This window comes from Xiphophorus couchianus, chromosome 6 (genome assembly GCF_001444195.1).
Source record: "Xiphophorus couchianus chromosome 6, X_couchianus-1.0, whole genome shotgun sequence".
In the NCBI taxonomy this organism is placed as follows: Eukaryota; Metazoa; Chordata; class Actinopteri; order Cyprinodontiformes; family Poeciliidae; genus Xiphophorus; species Xiphophorus couchianus.
Window position 1 is genome coordinate 9,996,601 of NC_040233.1, and position 19,214 is coordinate 10,015,814.

At 38.0% G+C, this 19,214-nt stretch overlaps 1 protein-coding gene and 1 long non-coding RNA gene across 6 annotated transcripts in view; one reads left to right on the forward strand and one right to left on the reverse strand.

The window, feature by feature from the left end:
- Positions 1-6,816, forward strand: part of LOC114146208 (uncharacterized) — a 37,260-nt gene extending 30,444 nt beyond the window's left edge. For all 4 annotated transcript variants that reach the window (XR_003595863.1, XR_003595862.1, XR_003595864.1 and 1 more), the window contains exons 6-7: positions 2,707-2,849; positions 5,230-6,816. This is a non-coding gene — a long non-coding RNA (uncharacterized LOC114146208). The remainder of the gene's footprint in view (positions 1-2,706; positions 2,850-5,229) is intronic.
- Positions 4,976-19,161, reverse strand: LOC114146201 (myosin-7-like). 2 transcript variants are annotated; one of them, XM_028020069.1, is made up of 39 exons: positions 19,076-19,161; positions 18,948-18,987; positions 18,629-18,844; positions 18,395-18,538; positions 18,140-18,296; positions 18,022-18,049; positions 16,360-16,465; positions 16,188-16,280; positions 16,047-16,110; positions 15,863-15,961; positions 15,665-15,768; positions 15,375-15,513; positions 15,169-15,287; positions 14,884-15,033; positions 14,611-14,781; positions 14,224-14,533; positions 14,047-14,126; positions 13,731-13,936; positions 13,515-13,638; positions 13,091-13,227; positions 12,746-13,001; positions 12,407-12,649; positions 12,136-12,312; positions 11,873-12,018; positions 11,686-11,776; positions 11,214-11,603; positions 10,998-11,124; positions 10,746-10,864; positions 10,077-10,273; positions 9,671-9,854; positions 9,344-9,509; positions 9,126-9,250; positions 8,733-9,041; positions 8,449-8,652; positions 8,061-8,357; positions 7,744-7,848; positions 7,446-7,541; positions 7,176-7,310; positions 4,976-5,313 (listed from the first exon to the last, which is right to left on the reverse strand). In XM_028020069.1, the coding sequence occupies exons 3-39, from the start codon at positions 18,827-18,829 to the stop codon at positions 5,293-5,295; spliced, it is 5,820 nt and encodes a 1,939-aa protein (XP_027875870.1). In that variant the 5' UTR covers positions 18,830-18,844; positions 18,948-18,987; positions 19,076-19,161; the 3' UTR covers positions 4,976-5,292. The 2 variants fall into 2 exon arrangements, with proteins under 2 accessions (XP_027875870.1, XP_027875869.1); XM_028020068.1 differs by having other exon boundaries at positions 7,131-7,310.
- Positions 19,162-19,214: the final 53 nt, after the last annotated feature.

Consider the following 19,214-nt stretch of genomic DNA (forward strand, 5'->3'; position numbering starts at 1 on the left):
TTGTCAAAATTATGTTAAAAAGTTACTGTTGAATGTTTCTGTAAGGACTTGTTAAGACGGCAATTTTATTCTCTGACAGGATTAAAAATTGGATATCATATGTCAAGTTACAGGTTTAAAACTGATTAGTCATTTGAATTTATGATTATGTATTGCTGTCAGATCAGTTTATATATATATATATATATATATATATATATATATATTATATATATATAATATATATATATATATATATATATATATATATATTAGAGAATGCTCATTTTTAATTGCTTGACTTGTTTTGAAACAAGGAGTCAACAAGGAAAGTTGCCTCTAAAAACAATAATACAACTTAACTTTGAATTTCTAATTCATCTAATATAACAAAAAATGTATTTCAATCATATTGTCATCAATATTTTTCATTGTACAATAAAAATCCTTTTGTAGCCAAAGCTGGTTTTTACCTTGGGTGGATTAGACTCCAAAATAGCAGAATCAGTCAGAAAAAACAAAAACCAAATCAATTCATGCTAATAAAAATCACCATTTGTTATTCCAAATGAAAGATTTCACATTTATTTGAAGTTTTAACTAGGTTAAGAATCAAATTGTACCAAATAATGTTAACAATGTTTATCTTACCTTTAACTCTTAACCTGTAAGCACAGAAAATGCTCAGTGTCGTGTCGGACAGAAGCCGTATCTCCTTAAATAAAGCCTGTTGATCCGCCAAATATGGCATAAATATTTGGATAAAGATTGCACATAAAAAAAACGTCCTATTTGGGCAGGATGGACTGCTGCTATTTGTTGCTGTAACCTTGTGTCAAACAAGGCGAGGACAATACATGGTACAATGAAAGGGGAGGGCAAAAGGTGGGGATCAAGGACAGGGTTGATATCAAGTGACTCCTAATTTAATCATGTGAAATCATATTTAATTTCTTCATGCTATTATTATAGATTTATTGATGGTTTAATTAAAATGTTTTTATTTTGGAGTATAATTCTGTTGGTATAAATAATTTCTAAGATTCATTTAAATGGAATGTTTGCATGTTTCACCTTCTTGTAGCTTGGGTTTGTTTAAACCTGAAATCTAAATGTTATTTTCATCTTTTTTATTAACTTAATATGTTTTGCTAATATCTATTGGAGAAAAATATGAGATTTTATATCGAGTGTATCTTTTTAAATTCACAAATTTTTTAATAACAACATGCTGCAACTGTGAAAGTGGACTAAAATCAAGGAATCCCTCTACTTTCCTTCACTGTCTCTATTAGTGTGCTGAGTAGGCGTGTTTAAAACCTCACACAGAAGAATGATGGACAAGGAGGGTTAATGACAAAGATTAAGACCAATTTGTTCCTGAAACAATGTTTGTGGAAGAGATCTTGACTCGTTGTTAAGATTCCTAATCTAAAAGATAAACCTCAGCAAAGTAGAGCGGCATCCAAAGTCACTGCTGAGACAATGAAGAATTGCAGCTGCCATTGAGTGAAATCTCTGGTCAGAGACTTTAAATTATCACTCACCACTGTTCTGCCCCGCAAGGTCTACACCCTTTGTCTCATTGTATCATGGCATTGTTCCCTCTCCTTTGGCCTTGTGGACAAAGATAACCCTGTCAAATTCTTGTCTAGATTTTTCCTCTGTGACTGTGAAGGACAGCCTTTGAGGGCAGTGATAAAGTTGAACTGCAACTTTATGTCATGATAGATGTGAGGAAACAGGTGCACTGCACTGAAAACGCTCTCTCTGGCGAAGAGAGAACGTATTCATATTTCTTGCATTATTTTAAAAATTTTATTGCGTAATATTATTACAGTTCAACTAAATTAGTATTTCTTTTCTGTTTAAAAACTGAAACTCAATTAAGCAAGATTTAAACAATAAATCTTGCTTCTGGATTTCCCTCACAATTGGTGGGATTGACCTAAAAAGTAGTCACTTAATACAGCCTTCTTGTGTTTTGAATACAGGATATGATTTTATATGTTACATTATTTTTTGAATTAATAAATTGACTAAATATTGCTTTATGTTTTTCAAAAATTAAAATAGCACAAATTAATTTAATTGCACATGTGGAGTTTTATAGATGTGGACTGATATAAAAGGAAGAAGTAAGATGTTTAATGTAGCCTTCTTGTAGTTTGAATTTATGTAAGAACTTTTTTGGCCTTTACAAATGAGAATCCTTTCACCTGTTTAAGTGGGTAGGATTATTTAAAAAGTTTTGAAAGATAGAAATCTTCTGACTCCATCACACTTAGTTCTGTGTTGAAGTGTGATGCTTTGCGAGGCATCAGTAAACAATGCAAACGTCTTTAAGAATTTGATTTCATATTATTGGATTATCATTCCCAGCTGTTTCCATCCCATTGGAAATGTTAACTCATGTCACCCCACTGACTTTCATTCCAGCTTCAATCTATAACTCCTCTTAGGTGGGTCCAATTGTTCCTAAGCTGAAACAACAAATGGTGTCACCTCAAAATCCATCTGGATTTAATATTTGCCACAGTCCTTGAGCCTTTGTAAACATCGCTGTCCTATGTCTTAAGCAATTAACAAATTAAAGCTTGTAATACAATTGTAACAACATCTAAATGCTACTATGGACTCAGGGGGACATTTAAGCAAACATTAGAGAGATTTGTTTGTATTGCATGGATGACAAGATTCTTTTGTTGTCCTGTAATCTTTCTGTAGTTATTGAAAATCTGTGGAGGACGGAGCCATGTGAGATACAGATCAAGCACTCGGTGCCAACTTGCATCCATCTTCTGCCTCACTTCTTCATATGCTGACAGTCTCTCTGTGCCACTTTGTACAGCTACAAAACCCAAAGGAAGGTAAGCTGACATTTCCCGATAATGCTACTTAAGCATCTTGGCATACCTGCATGCTTTAAGTTTGATATTTTATTTATTAAGGTGATGTTCCCATTTTAACTAAAAATCTGTTTCCCAAAACAAAAATGTAGCTGATTGCTTACTAACTTGTTGCAGTAGTGATTGTTATTATGTTTGATTGGATGTTGCATTGTATGTCTTTCAATTAACATTAAAAAATACAGCACTATTTAATTAGCCCTTAAATAATTGACATATACTCTTACATTTTCAGAAATATAAATAGCTGAGTTAGAAGAGCATTACTTTGATTGTTTTACTGCAAGTGTTTTTTATTATTTTACCAGCATCATGAATTAATATGGATGGAATGATATACATTCCCTTTGTGCTAAAATTTAATGCCTAATAATACTACTATATATATATTTGCGTCACAAGACTTATTTAAAATTTGTTAGTGTTTAATCTCTTTATAAATAAAATCATTGTATTTTTTTTCATTCACAGTCCAGCTACATTATATGTATGTTTGTTACAGTACATCTAGTTGTCACAAAGATTTTCTGATCCATATGTCTGCAGCAGACGAAATCAGCATTGTATAAACATGTTGTACTGTATAAATGTAAAATGTTTTCAGTGCAAAATAAATGTATCAAATGTTTGGTTTTTTAAGGACGTATACTGGACCTTAGATGCTTGTATTATCTTCAGCTGGTTTAACGTATAATTTCGCCCCTTTTCTCTGTGAATGTAAACATTACTGGTATACAGGGAGAAAAATGAAGTGAAGTTACATCCCCAACTCACCATGGCTTTTATTTGCCCCAATGTTACTAACACTCCAGATCTTCTTTATATTACTCTGATAAAGGATGTACGCACCTGCAGACATGGTAAAAACAAAATACCCCCTCTCAAATCAAGAGATTTAATTCCTAGATATCCTGTTTTACGAGGTTCTGAAGCTACATTAATCTAGTATAAAGTGTACACGAACACACTCCACATCATTTTAAACAAAGAAAAAGCAAAAAAGTTTGTAACAAACACAAAGTACACTCCCAATTCTCTAGATACTTATAATTAGCCCTAAAATTTAAAGTTACGTTTATCTTTTTCCCATGAAAATAAGGAATAAGGATTATTTGGATCCTTATGTAACAGTAAATCTGTGCTTCATATTAATTAAATACTTTGGGGTTTTTTAGGGGGAAGTGTGTTTGGGGGACCCACTAGGCAGTCAGAAAATATCTGCAATACATCTTGTCAACACAAGGGGGCAGAATCTGACCACTTACTTCATGTCCCTTTTGTTTGTGAACATAGGGCATTTATTAGCTGTACAAAGATGGTAAATATTTACCTCTATTCAGATTGCTACATCCATTGTTTTGTCATAAACTGAAAATGGAAAATCTCTTGAGCTTCTTCTTGCTAGTCTTCCATAAAAGCCAAATTTGTGGAGGATATTACCTAACAATTTTCCAGTTACAGATTCTCCAGTTACCTTCTGCTCCTTGTTCCTTCTTTAATTATTGCCCAGCCTGTCAGTTTATGTCATGATCTTTAGGTCTTTAGGTTTTGACTTCTTTAATATTATTTAAAAGATCTTGTCTTATATAGTTAATTTCCCTCTGAACACATTTCTGTGGGTTCCTTGTTGTTAGTAAGGAATTGCCTTATTAGTTAATTCCTTTATGTTTAGTTTCTTAGCTCTGTCTTTTTGCCATTATGGATTTATTGGATCAATGTTAGTCTCATCCCCTGGGTTTGTACTGTATGTATTTGTTCTCCTCAACAGCCTCCCAATTAACTAATTACCACACGTGCTTTCAGTGTCATTCTCTCTTTCCTTTGTATATAAGCTCACAGGTCTTCATTGTTCTTTGCTCCCATTCCTCTTCCACTACTGCATGTCTTACTCATAACCATGACTTGGTAGTTCTCACTCTGTGAGATGCTCAAACCTTGGGACATTTTGTTCCTGGGTTACACAGCTTTCAACCTCTCAATAACTTTATCTTCAATATGTCAGCTGTTTACATTCGTATTCATGATGTTGGTTGTTTATTAATGTTTTCTGACAAACCTTGGATGTTAAATACGGAAATTAAATAATACACAAATCAACAGTATTTATTCAGTGACTCCTAAAAGCAATGGAATACACTGTTGGTGTAAAGTTCTCCAAATACATTAAAGATTGTGGCTTAAGCATAAAGTGCATACTCACTGGTCATTTCTATATTTTGTAGTTTAAATTATGCTATTGGTATTCTGTTGGTCAGAGTTGTCATTGAACATTTTTTTCTGCTGTAAACAATGAAAAAGGACTCATTTTGTTAATTTGAATGCATTTTGCTTTATTCTACAGTAACATTGCAGACAAGGGGGACATCACAGAAGATCCCAAAGGTCTTAGGTGGCCATCACTGTTTCATTCCTCATCTAGCCCTTTCTGTGATGAAGAATGACAGAAAGGGAACAATAAGTGATGGATTAGTAACTAAACATTGAGTAAATTCAGTAAGGGTTATACAAAATGGCCCACAGAGTTTGAAAAATATGTGTTGTAAAATAATCATAACATTGTTTTCGTTACTTTCTTTGTAACTGTAGAATGTCTTTTATTGAGGCACAATGTCTTAAGTATAAATTGTTTCACTGAAAATAATGTAAAAAGTAATGGGACTAGATAATGCAGATCATAATGAAAATAAATGAAATAAACACACAGTACTGAATAGAAGCAAATTTATGTTACACAATATCTTTTTAACAACATTTTCCACTGCTAATCTCAAGGGTAATAATTTAATCCGTCTAAATCAACTACCTTAACACATATGTGGATAAGTATACTAACACATTGAATGCTGTACTAACTGCATAAAAGCTATTAATGCAAAAAGACTAATGAAAAAAACAGTTGGACAGCTGCATAAAGTCCTGTCGCTGATTGTTTTCTGCTCTTTCTCATTTTGTTTTTACCACCATCTAACTCACTATCTAGCCAACACTCAGACCTGTACTTGAAAAGTAATCATCTAAAATATAATTAGCTCCACATCTAAACCAGATGTTTTCATACACTGTGTAAAAAGATTAATTTTCTCTCACTGTCTGACAATGAATCTGACTAAACTGTTTCTGGTTTTTGTCAGTTAGGTTAAACAAAATGATGTTTTTTTATTTAATAATAATGATAACTAGATTTTTTGAAACGTTTTTCTTTTTTATTATTACTTCTTTCAAAGTCAAAGCTTTACATGCCACAGGTTTAGTGCGCATTTAAACATTAGGAACGCCCAGGTGACCATATGGACTTTTGAAGTTCTAATTGGTTAGGTCACAACATTTTGTTCATCCAAATCATCCAAAAATATCTAACAGCATTATGTAATATACCCACAAGTGTGGTTTAGTCTTTGGTATGATTTCCAGATGCCTGTATTCATTTGTTCAGAGGACTACATATAAATATAAACACTTTCTAATGTTAATCCTTCATGTTGTTCAAAAAGAAGGCAGGTTCCAGAAAATGACTGAGAAGCCCTTTGGAAGGATTCCTGAAACATCTACCCAAAATGTAGAGTTTAAAGCCAGTCCCACCAAATAAAGGACGTTTATTTAAACTTTGGATCTTAAAGAAAATAAAATTCTGAGAAAAACGCATATATGTGTTATATTATTTTGGCATTTAGATGGTAGAAATTGTTCTGATAAACATAACTGATCTAAAACGGGAACAATTGAAGGTGATTTATTGTCAAAAACACTTAGAGAAAAACAATATTTTTTATGAGTTCAGATTTTAATGGCCCATGCTTGCTCCTGTTATGAAAGTACTTACTTCTACCATAAGTTCAATATAAACATTCTTTTTCTTAAAGTGTTACAAATAGCCAGATAAAATTCACTAACAAGAAAATCACAGAATAAAATGTATCTGTAAAACAGACTGGTCTGATTTATTTCGTTTGATTTTTTTTACACACTCATTCACAGGCTCACTCTATCACTATAATTAAAACTTGGCCACCTTGATAAATATCACTTAAATAATTGTTTTTGTTGATAATTACTGAAATAGATGTCAAAATATATTAAGTGGATGTTTTTGCATGTAGTTAAGGTATTTTATTTACACTGATTTCAAGGAAAAATGTCAGTATTTAACCACAGAGTCCATTTTTTACTAGTTCTTACCCTTAGTATTGAAACTGCAGAAGCTAGAAACACTGCATTCAGGAAAATAAACAAAAAGTGCATTGCCACATTGAATTATTTTTCGTGCTCAAATCTGGAGGAGTCTCTGACCTTTGACCCCACATCGCGGCTCTTGGCACGGAGCTTGTTGACCTGAGACTCAGCGATGTCAGCTCTCTCTTCAGCCTCGTCAAGCTCATGTTGCAGCTTGCGGAACTTGCTCATATGAGTGTTGGCTTGCTCCTCCTGCAAGATACAACAACATCGCACTCCTGAGCAAGCTCTTTAAGGTCTCTTTTGCAGAAAAACTGTCAAACACTGAAGCAATAAAGCACATGCTCGTCCTAAGTCTACCACATTTCTAGGAAATCCCAAACTTACAGATTCCTCAGCAGCTCTTTTATATGCCTTCACTTTAAGCTGCAGTTTGTCAACCAGATCCTGCAGACGTGCAACATTCTTGCGGTCCTCCTCGGTCTGCATAGATCATTGAATGGGAATGTAAAACAGGATTTATGAATACTACGTTCTCTTTAGTCTGATTCTTCTAGTCTGAATGTTTATAGTCTGATTCTTCCAGTAGATGGAACATATTTAAACTCTTTTAAGTTCAATTAAAAATGCTTGGTAAAGATGGATCCTTACTAATTGTACAAATATTTCCAACTTGAAATTTTACCTGGTATGTGAGCTCCTTGATGCGTCTCTCATATTTGCGCATTCCTTTTACTGCTTCTCCACTTTTCTTCTGCTCTGACTCCACTTCGTTCTCAAGCTCCCTCACCTGGACACATCAGGACAAAATATCTTTATTTTCTCTGTTGTATCAAGAGCAAAGGAGATAAGTGTTACACACGCAGCGTTTGTCCAGAGTGGAGAAATGCTGTAAATCTATAAAAAATGTTTTATCTAAATAACAGGTACATAAGGTTTCAGTCATAAATGGTTCTTTGTTTCAGCTCAAATTTGTAGTATATGTTCAGTGATTTCACTCACCCTGGCCTCAAGCTTCTGGACCTGCTTCTTGCCTCCCTTCATGGCGATCTGTTCAGCTTCATCCAGACGGTGCTGCAGATCTTTGATGGTCTGCTCCATGTTCTTCTTCATGCGCTCCAGGTGAGCGCTGGTGTCCTGCTCTTTCTTCAGCTCCTCTGCCATCATGGCAGCATCAGTGATGGCCTTCTTGGCCTTCTCTTCAGCATTTCTGCATTCCTGCAGCGCGTCCTCCACTTCAGATTGAAGCTGGACTGTATCCCCCTCCAGCTTCTTCTTCTGGTTTATCAGGCTGGTGTTCTGCATGGTTTCAAAATTAGATATTTGAGAGTTTGTGAAGCTGTTATTTTTTCATACATTGAGTGTTGTTACCTTTGAGATGTAGTCTCACCTGTGAGTGTAGTAGCTGCACCCGCTCACTAACATCCAACAGCTCTTGCTCAGCAAGTTTGCGGCTTCGTTCGGTTTGCTCTAAAGCGCCCCTCAGTTCCTCCAGTTCTGCCTGAAGCAGGTTGTTGCGTCTTTCAACAATGGCCATGTTCTCTTTAAGGTCATCATTGGCCCGAACCGCCTCATCCAGCTGAATTTGGCAATCCTTTACAGAATGGCATTAACCACATTAATGCATATAGATAGTTTAAGAGTAGAAAGTGAGCTTATTCTGTTTTAGTTTACCTTCAGATGTGCATGAACAGACTTGAGTTGTTTCTGGGACTCAGCCGCCTGCCTATTGGCTTGGCTAAGCTGGATCTCCATCTCATTGAGGTCTCCCTCCATCTTCTTTTTCAGACGAAGGGCTTCATTCCTGCTGCGGCACTCGGCCTCAAGAGAACTCTGCAGGGTGTCGATTGTCCTCTGCAGGTTCCTCTTGCACTGCTCCATTTCCTCATCTTTCTCAGCCAGTTTACGTTCAATATCAGCTTTGATTTGGTTGAATTCCAATTGGGCCCGTAAAATCTTGCCCTCTTCGTGTTCTAGGGAAGCCTGGTGGAAAGAAATGTACAGAGGTTTACAGCACATAATGACGTTCTTTTGAAATACCTTTTATCCCTTAACAAAGGTATATACCTCCGCTTCTTCAAGAGCAGACTGAATCTCACTCTTTTCTTGTTCCAGCTGTTTTCGAAGCTTTTCCAGCTCATGGATATTTTTTCCACTCTCACCAAGTTGCTCAGTGAGGTCAGAAATTTCCTCTGTGTGACACCAAGCAGAGTAAAAACATTGGGTGATATAATTACACACAGAACATTTTTTCAAACTTTTGCATGGCAAGCAGTACATCTTACCCTGCAGATTCTTGTTCTCCCTCTTCATGGTCTCCAGATGGTCCAGAGACTCTTCATAGGAGTTTTTAAGTTTGAAAAGCTCAGTGCTCAAAGCTCTTGCCTCTTTCTGGGAGCTTTCCAGCTCACACTGAGATTCTTCATATTTCTGCTTCCACTCAGACAAGACCTGCAGAGGAAAGACAGGTGAACAATAATCATTATTCTCTTTACTGGAAGAGAACTTGAAGCGTAATTTAGTCATATCCACCTTTCAACATTAGCTAGTCTACAAAGAAACCCTACATATATTGAATCTACTTCATGGTATGTAAACTAAAAGGACTTTACCTTGTCAAAGTTCCTTTGCTTCTTGTCCAGAGCAGCAGCAGCAGCATTAGACCTCTCCACATCCACCATGAGATCTTCAATCTCATTCTGCAGCCTGTGTTTGGTCTTCTCCAGAGAGGAGCATTTAGCATTCACTGCTTCAACAGCCTCCTCAGCCTCCTGCAGACGTTGAGCCAGCTTCTTCCTTGAGAAATTGTCATTAAAAGCATTTAATGAACCTGAAGTTTGATAAATAATGCATAAGAAAATGTAAGCACCAGTTGCAAGGTCATCCAACAGACAAACTTTTTGATCGTCTTACATCTTAGTAGGAACATAACACAAACAAAAAGCTGATCTGCTAGACGAAGTGAAATGTCTGTTTTAGTATTGTGTAATGGTTCTAGATTGAAGCTCAACGTCTTACTTGGCTTCCTCCAGTTCCTCGGTTCTCTGGATGGCATCAGTTTCGTACTTGGTTCTCCACTGAGCCACCTCAGTGTTGGCCTTGGACATGCTGCGCTGCAGTTCAGCCTTGGCCTCCTGCTCCTCCTCGTACTGCTCCCTGAGGAGGTCACAGTCATGGCGAGCAGACTGTACCGCATGGGCTAATGCATTCTTGGCCTGTTACCAAAAAGTAATTATGCAACATCCATCCATCCATCCATTTTCTGTTCACCCTTGTCCCTAATGGGGTCGGGAGGGTTGCTGGTGCCCATCTCCAGCTACGTTCCGGGCGAGAGGCGGGGTACGCCCCGGACAGGTCGCCAGTCTGTCGCAGGGCAACACAGAGACATACAGGACAAACAACCATGCACACACACACTCACACCTAGGGAGAATTTAGAGAAACCAATTGACCTGACAGTCATGTTTTTGGACTGTGGGAGGAAGCCGGAGTACCCGGAGAGAACCCACGCATGCACAGGGAGAACATGCAAACTCCATGCAGAAAGACCCCGGCCGGGAATCGAACCCAGGACCTTCTTGCTGCAAGGCAACAGTGCTACTAACTGCGCCACTGTGCAGCCCTAATTATGCAACATGTGAAAATTAAAGGCACTGGATAGTCTGTCAGGCCCAACCTTTCATTTACCTTTGTCTCCTCTTCAAGCTGCCTCTTCAGATCTTCAATCTGTTGAGTGTAGGACATTTTTCCTCTTGTCAGCTGAGACACTAATGAGTCCTTCTCCTCCAGCTGCCTAGAGAGTTCACCTAGGGTTTTTTTTTAAGTGGTAAAAATTGTGTTAATGTTTCTTTTGGAATTTGTACTGGACTATAAATTCTTTGAGCTTAAACATTATTCAGACAAAACATTTTTCTTTGTTTATTCACAAAGACACTGTACCATTTTCTGTTTGAAGTTTTGCTTTTTGCATGTTGAAGTCATTAATGCAGCGTTGCGCCTCTTCAAACTTGGTTTTATATTCGTTCATTTGATCTTCAAGAGTTCTGCAGGTTTTCTCAAGATTGATCTGAAATTTCAGAAATGAATACAAAATATAGCATCTATCTTTTGTATGTACCATTTTCATAAATGCATACGTGAGTAGCATTAGTTCACCTTGGTCTTCAGAATGTGCTCCATATTGGAGACCACATCATCCAGCTCCAGTCTAAGCTCGCTCTTCTCCTTCTCCAGCTTCTGCTTGACTCTCTGCAGGTTGTCGATCTGTTCTCCCAGGTCAGCAACAGTGTCGGCTTGTTTCTTCCTGAGAGTGGCAGTGGTGGCTTCATGGTGCAGGGTGGCCTCTTCGAGGTCTCTGCGGAGTTTCTGGAACTCGGCCTCCCTCTTCTTGTTCATCTCAATCTGGGCGGCTGTGCCTCCTCCAGCCTCCTCCAGTCTCTCACTGATCTCCTCTAACTCTCTAGCCAAGTCTGCTCTCTGCTTCTCCACCTTGGCTCGAGCAGCTCGTTCTGCTTCAAGCTCTTCCTCCAGCTCTTCAATGCGGGCCTGTTGGAGGATAATTCTTATGTTTACAGACTTTATTCATTGTTTTGCCTACTTTTCAAATGTGTTATGGTCTGTTGATTACTTGAAGTTCTTTCAGTTTCTTCTGAAGCTGAATGGCAATAGCTTGCTCATCCTCAATTTTGTTATTCAGTTGACTTAGTTCAAAGTCTTTCCTGTTTTGAAAAAGCAAAGTTATAAATCCACCATACTGGGTATATTTTTAGATTATTCTTTGTTTGGATCAAATAAATTGTTCAAATATTTCCTACTTTTTGAGACGCTCTTCAAGTTGTTGCTTGTCATTCTCAACGTCCATTAGACTTTCCTGGGTCAACTTTAAGTCTCCCTCCAGCTTTCTTTTTGCTCTCTCAAGGTCCAGTCTAATCTTCTTCTCTTGCTCAAGAGATCCCTCAAGCTGAAAATTATCAGAAAATTAGACAATAATCTTTGTTATACTAACAGATGTATACATTAGTTGGAATTCTGAACTAATTCGGAATTAGTTCCAATTAGTGGACCATTAAAGTCTCACATCGTCCACTTGCTGCTCCAGCTTTGCCTTGGCCTTGGTCAGAGTATTGACTTTGTCTTCCTCACTCTGTAGGTCATCCAGGGTTTGTTGGTGAGCTTCCTGTAAAGCTTTTTTCTCCTTGGTCAGCTTGGCAATGATTTCATCCAAAGCAGCCATCTCTTCAACAAGGTTTTTTACCTGTAAATTAAGCAAATAAGAAAATTAAGACTTGGATTATGGACTAAATAATTCCTGTTTGTTTTAACTTTAATAAAAAGTCACAATTCCGAACCTTGTTCTCTGTAGCGTGTTTCTCTTTCTCCACTTTTGCCAGAGTTAACTCCAAGTCATCAATGTCCTTCTTCAACTCAGAGCATTCATCCTCCAGCTTCCTCTTCTTAGCAGTCAGTTCAGCATTAATCTCCTCTTCATCCTCCAGTCTCTCAGAAAGCTCTTTGACTTTTGCTTCCATTTGAATTTTGTGTTTGATTAGCCCCTCACACCTCTCCTCTGCATCAGCAAGATTATCTTGCTCCTAAATGGTCATTATATTTATAAAATCGTTTGAGCAGAATCATTCAATATAAGTATGTTATGTCTTATTGAATACACGTGATGCTGGGAGACTTACAGCTTGGACTTGGAGCTGCAGGTCATTTTTCTCCTGGAGAAGAGAGACAGTTTTCTCCTCCAGCTCTTTTCTGCGAGCTTCAGATTTTGCATAGGCCTCTTTCAGTTTCAGGAATTCTTCCTTCATGTTGGCCATTTCCTTTTCTGCTTCAGCAGATCTCAGGAGAGGTTTGATCTTGAAGTACAACTTCATCCAGGGCCAATTCTTGACCCCCATGAAGGCGCGGATGTTCCACTGGATTACAAGTAGTGCATCCCTGTAAAAAATTAATTGCTGCTGTTATAGTAATTTTCAAAGTTGTGAAGTTCTTGTATTTTGTGTTATTTTAAAGGTCCCAATTCATACCTTCTTTCAACAATCTTCTGGAATTCAACTCTTGCAAGTAAACCTCTAGATCTCGCCTGGATTCCGGTGATAATGAGTGACAAGCGATCATCCCTCATCTCCTCCAGTTGACCAAGAAGACCAGCTTTAAAGAACACCTTTAGGGACATGGAACAAGATGTAACTATGTAACGATACCTGTACAATGGTACAGAGGAAAACGGTTGGAGAGACAACTCTGTCTTACAACCGTTTTAGTTATGACAGTTTGAAATTGTAAATCGAATACATGCCAAAATTGGAATAGGCTTAAGAGTGTAATCTTATACTTCAACTATATAATATATTAATATATATGGAATCACTACAAATCATTTTCTGCAGTCTATTGAAAGGTAAATACAACATTTGGTCTGTAGTTCTGACTTTTTAATGTTTTATTTACCTTAGTGTGCCCAAACTTGTACTGGTTATGATCGATATCAAGAGATCCAAGAAGTTTTTCAGCTCCTTTCCTGCTGTCAATGAACTGTCCCTCAGGGATGGCAGCAGGATTCAAGATACGATATCTGGGAAATTATATATTTGTTAGCAGGACATTGTAGAGTACAACTCCTGGGATGTACTAAGGTAATACCCTTTGGATGTACTGATGTAATACCTCTGCTTAAAGTCTCCATAGAGGATCCTGTTAGGGAAGCCTTTCCTACAGATCCTGATGCCTTCCAGGACACCGTTACAGCGCAGCTGGTGCATCACCAGAGGGTTCTCCATGGCCCCAGGAGTCTTGCTCTCGTTGGGGATGATGCAGCGTACAAAGTGAGGGTGGGTAGACCTCAGGTTGGTCATCAACTTATTCAGGTTCTCCTGTGCATGACATTAACTACAATGCTGAATATTTAGTCTGTGTTAACACCAAAATATCTGAGTTACTGAGTGGAAATCAGTTTTGACTCTCAGATATTGACTTTACTTACCCTGTGTAGGGCAGATACAGTTTGAAAGGATGATCCCTTCTTCTTGCTTCCTCCTCCTTTGCCACCTTTTCCACTTTCAACTATTTAGCATTACAAAAGTCTATACATTAGACTAATAAACACAGAAATAACTTCTTCAATCTTTGTTCTGAAGGTTGAGCTATAATGTCCCTTTACCTGAATCAGCTCCTGCATAATTTGCAAAGAGAATACCAAGCAGCTTGAGTGTAGACTTCTGGTACAGCCCAACAACAGTCTCATTCAGAGGATCCTTGTTCTTCACCAGCCAATTGTTGATATTATAGTCAACAGTTCCAGCATAGTGAACCAGGGCAAAATGTGCCTCTGGTTTGCCTTTGACAATCCTGGGTTTCTGGAAGTTGCTGGATTTTCCCAGATGATTGTCATAAAGCTTAGCTTTAAATGTAGCATCAGAGGCTTTGGGAAACATGCACTCCTCTTCGAGGATGGACATGATACCCATGGGCTGAAAGGGTAATAAAAGTGGTTTGAAACACAAATGACCTTTTACTTTCTCCATATTTTTGATATTCTGATTCTCACCTTTTCAATCAGGTCGATACAGGCCTGCAGATCCATACCAAAGTCAATGAAAGTCCATTCAATTCCTTCTTTCTTGTATTCTTCCTGCTCCAGCACAAACATGTGGTGGTTGAAAAACTGTTGCAGTTTTTCATTGGTGAAGTTGATGCACAGCTGCTCGAAGGTGTTGAACTGGAAGTTGACAACAATATTCTTTAGTACTCATCCTTCTTACCAGCATTGCTTTCCAGTTGTTGCACATATAGCAAAATTATATGAGCAGATGAATCTCACATCAAAGATCTCAAATCCAGCAATGTCCAGCACTCCAATAAAATACTGGCGAGGCTGCTTGGTGTCGAGTGAATGGTTGATTCTCACCACCATCCACAGGAACATCTTCTCATACACTGCTTTAGCCAGAGCTCCAACCGCATAATACACCTAATAATAAAGAAATGCAAACTTACAAAAACATAGTAATGTTCATATTCCAGTGTGCGTAGTCTATGCATGATATGTGACGTGTCTCCATATAAATAATAGAAGGTGACTTAGGTTGTTGTGCTTAATTCCTACCTGTTGAACATTTTGTCCCTTGGTGACCCACTCATTTCCTACTTTGACTCTTGGGTGACAGAGACCTTTGATGAGGTCAGCAGAGTTCAGGCCCATGAGGTAAGCTGATTTGTCAGCATCTAAAATTAAAAACATGAATTATAGTTTAATTAATATAATTTTCCTAACAGTTTACGAGTTTACAAATTATAGAACTCCTCTCTCACCTTCAGTGCCATCTGCCTCGGCCTGCTCTTCACGCTGCTTGTTCTTAAACTTCATGTTACCATAGTGCATTATGGCACCAGTCAGTTTGTAAATGCCATTCTTCTCCTCTTGAGTGAAGCCCAATACATCAAAGGCCTCCTGCATGAAAATGTTTTATGTTTTATTACCTATGGGACTAAGTATTTGCTGTATAATATTAAGCGTATATAATACCTGCTATAAAATGTAGTTACAGTACAATATTATGTGTCAAATATTCTAATTACTCTGTAAAGTAAGTCCTACTCACATCAGTTGCTATCAGCTCTTCTGCATCATTGATGGAGGCTACCGTCGTCTCTCCTTGGGAGATGAAGGCGTAGTCATAGGGGTTGTTTGTAATGAGGAGCATTTCTGTAAAGTAGGCCAAGAAGATGACTTATAACTACATTATGCAATGATGCAAAATCAATTTGTACTGATTTGAAAATCTGATGTTTTTATTTACCAAGCAGCTCAGGTTTCTTCTGAGACAGAATTTGATAGAAGATGTGGTAATCTCTTTCAGCCCTAAGCTGAAAGGTTACTCTGGACTTCTCTAGCAGATCTGTAAAGGCATTTGCATCATGTAGGTTGAATGAGTCATTTTTTTATGTAAAAGCAAACTTAAAGAAAAAGAAGGCACCACTTACATGTCTCAATATCAGCTGAAGCCAGCTTTCCACTGGCTGCAAAATGAATACGGATAAATTTTCCCTAAAATACAAGATGACAAGAAAAGTTATGTTGTGATTTATGCAGTGGGAGAAGAGTCATTACAGAGAGGAACTTACAAATCTGGAAGAGTTATCATTTCTGATGGTTTTTGCATTTCCAAAGGCCTCTAATGCCGGGTTGCATTGGATGATTTGATCCTCCAATGTACCCTACCAAAATGAAACTTACTGTTAAAGAAGTGAAAACGTGCGTCTAAGAGCTGACATTCTGCAATTTCAGAAGTATTACCTTTTTTTCAGAGCCTGTGTCCTTTTTCCCACCTCCAGCTGCAATGCTGGCAAAGTACTGAATGACTCTCTTGGTGTTAACAGTTTTCCCAGCACCAGATTCTCCACTGAAGACACAAAGTAAAAGGCTTTATTAGGTGGAAAAGATGGCATCCAACACTATTATTAATAACACAGATTCACATCCACTGTTATCAAACTAAAACGAACTAATCAATGTACTATATATTATACGGTTGCTTGTAAACATGTTCTTAGCCTTTTTTTAAAACATTTAATCATTTCACTTTCACAACCTTCTATGTATTTATCGGGATTTTGTGTGATAGACCAACAGAGAGTAGTGTATGTGAAGAGGGACAGGAAAGGAGAGGAAAATGTGAAAGGAAAATGTGAAAAGTGTGCCATACATTAGTACATTTGTTGGCAACCAACTGCATTCATTAGACACCTAATCAGTAAGTAAAGTTTGCCTCTGTATAAAAAAAATCTTGGTATAAATATAACTGGTCTGGATAAAACCTCCGAGGACTATTGAACAAACACCGACATGTTTTTGGAGGCGCTTAAAGCCGAGGTCATAAAACAATCCCAGGTTTGGACATCTCACAAAGCTCGATCCAGACCTCAATCCAAACTCTGAAAGAGCATAGCAGGGATGCAATCCTACCAAGACATGGTTGTCTATCTAAACTCACAGGCATGTTGAGAAGGGAGTTATTTAGAAGCAGCCAAGAGACCCATGGTAATTCCATGACAGCTGCAGAGATCCACAGCTCAGCTAAGAGATTTATTTGACAGGCTAGCAGGTAGTTGTGCTCTGTACAAATCTGGTATTTATAGAAGACTGTCAAGAAGACAGAAAGCTATAAGAGGTCATGTTGGTAGTTTGCTACAAGCCATTCAGAGGACATCATAAACATATCGTCAGTACAGACCAAAATTAAATGTTTTGTCCTGCATTCAAAGATATTGTGTACTGGAAAACTGACATCCCATCCTCACAGTTACACATGGTGGTAGCAGCATTATGTTATGGGATCAGGATCTGAGCATCTGATCAGAGTTGGAAAGCTGGATGGAGTGAGCTACAGTTGAGCTGTTTTCAGCAAACCATATCCATGTCATACAGTGGCCCAGTCAAAGTTCAACTGAAATTTAATTAAGGAATTTCTGGCAGGAGTTGAAAACTTATGTCTAGAGACAATCCATGCAATCTGATTGAGCGTGAGCTATTTTATGCTAAAGAACAAGCGAAAAGTCTGTAGCAGCTTTGCGAAAGGTGTAAAGCTGCTACAGACATATCCCAAAAGACTAGGAGCCTAAACTGTAGAGAAAGTTGGTTCTATATAGTATTGGTTAGTGGGAACTACATACTCCACCTTTCTGATTTTTAGTTGTTTTAAAATCTAGAAGGTCTATCACTGAAAATCCTTGTGAAATACAAAGAACGTTGTGCTTTATTGTTATTAGAATTTAAAAAGTTCAAGGTGTTTGAATGCTTGAGGAAGGTACTATGTTCCTTGCTAAAGATTCTTTACTCAAGATTCGGTACCAATCACATTTTTTTGGCAAAAATAAAGGCAGAAACAAGAGCAGAAAATCTACATTTTACCAAAGTTCTGACATGGTATTTTTGAGGATTCCAAATTAATTAACATACGTGATGAGAATGGACTGATTTTCTCTGTCTGAAAAAAGAGAAGAAATGATTACTGAAGGGCTTACTCTTTTTGACCCTCACTCAACTGAAAATGTGATGCTCATTGAAAATAAATGACCTGTAAGCATGTACTGGTAGGCATTGTCAGAGATGGAGAAGATGTGAGGAGGAGCTTCACTCCTCTTCTTTCCCCTGTAGGCAACGACCACCTCTTGGTTGTAGACTGGCAGCCACTTGTAGGGGTTGACAGTCACACAGAACAGCCCAGAGTAGGTCTGAGAGAATTTGAAATGGAACGTGAAACATTTTTTTTAATGATCTGAATTAGGATTGGTGTATAAAGGGGTGGAAAGTTAGCCTTTTTTCCACTTACATAGATCATCCATGCTGCGTATCGCTCTTTGAGGTTAAACAGCACAGCTGGCTCATGGAGGAAGGTGAACATCGCCATATCTTCAATTTTATCAAACTTTGGCGGGTTCTGAGGATGTATGTCACACTCCTTCACGGTGACAGTCTGAAAAATCAACAGTTTCTGTTAACAAGCTGCTTTCACTGGTGGAAAAAATAAGCTGCCTTTAAAGCAGCATCACTTCTGCGTACTGACCTTCCCTTTCGCTGTCTGAGCAGTGACTTTATCACTGTCACGACTTACGATGGAAGCCTTTACATATTCCTCATCGGGGTCAGGAACAAAACATTCCTTCTTCATGTCAAACGGACGGGTCTGGGCCTCCAGACGCTCCCTGTCTGACTTCCTCAGGTACGGGGCAGCTGCCCCAAATTCTTTCATGGCAGCATCACCCATCTTTCACCTGGGCAACTAAACAACAATTTCTCTTAATGCATCTTAACTGCTTGCGTGTTGCAGGTAAAGTAATTTTCTCTAATATATTTTATTGTTTTAAATTTTCTGATGTTCTTACCTTTTCGACCACTTCCTGGAATACTGAGGTGAAGAAGGCCCTGAGGGAAGAAAATACAAATGGGAAGAGATAACATCAGTAAGGTTTCCATATCTAGCTAAGTCTGGCCTTTTGTCTTCATACCTTACCTTGAGATAGAATGGTGACCTGTTGGGGGCTTCCCTGTGACTTCTCCTTTTAAATAAAACCCCTTTGCCTAATATGGAGGAGAGCTTTAGGGCCAGGAATGTTATTGTGTCTGTGTTTGGTTAGGGGGTTTAAGACGGG

Bases quoted from the DNA above. Each gene is read 5' to 3' on its own strand.
- LOC114146201 (XM_028020068.1), bottom strand. From the start codon at position 18,829: ATGGGTGATGCTGCCATGAAAGAATTTGGGGCAGCTGCCCCGTACCTG. The intron at 18,050-18,139 runs GTCATTTATTTT...CTCTTTTTTCAG, and splicing joins CTACCAGTACATGCTTACAG to ACAGAGAAAATCAGTCCATT. The intron at 13,937-14,046 runs GTAAGTAAAGTC...TGTCATGCACAG, and splicing joins CTGTATCTGCCCTACACAGG to GAGAACCTGAATAAGTTGAT.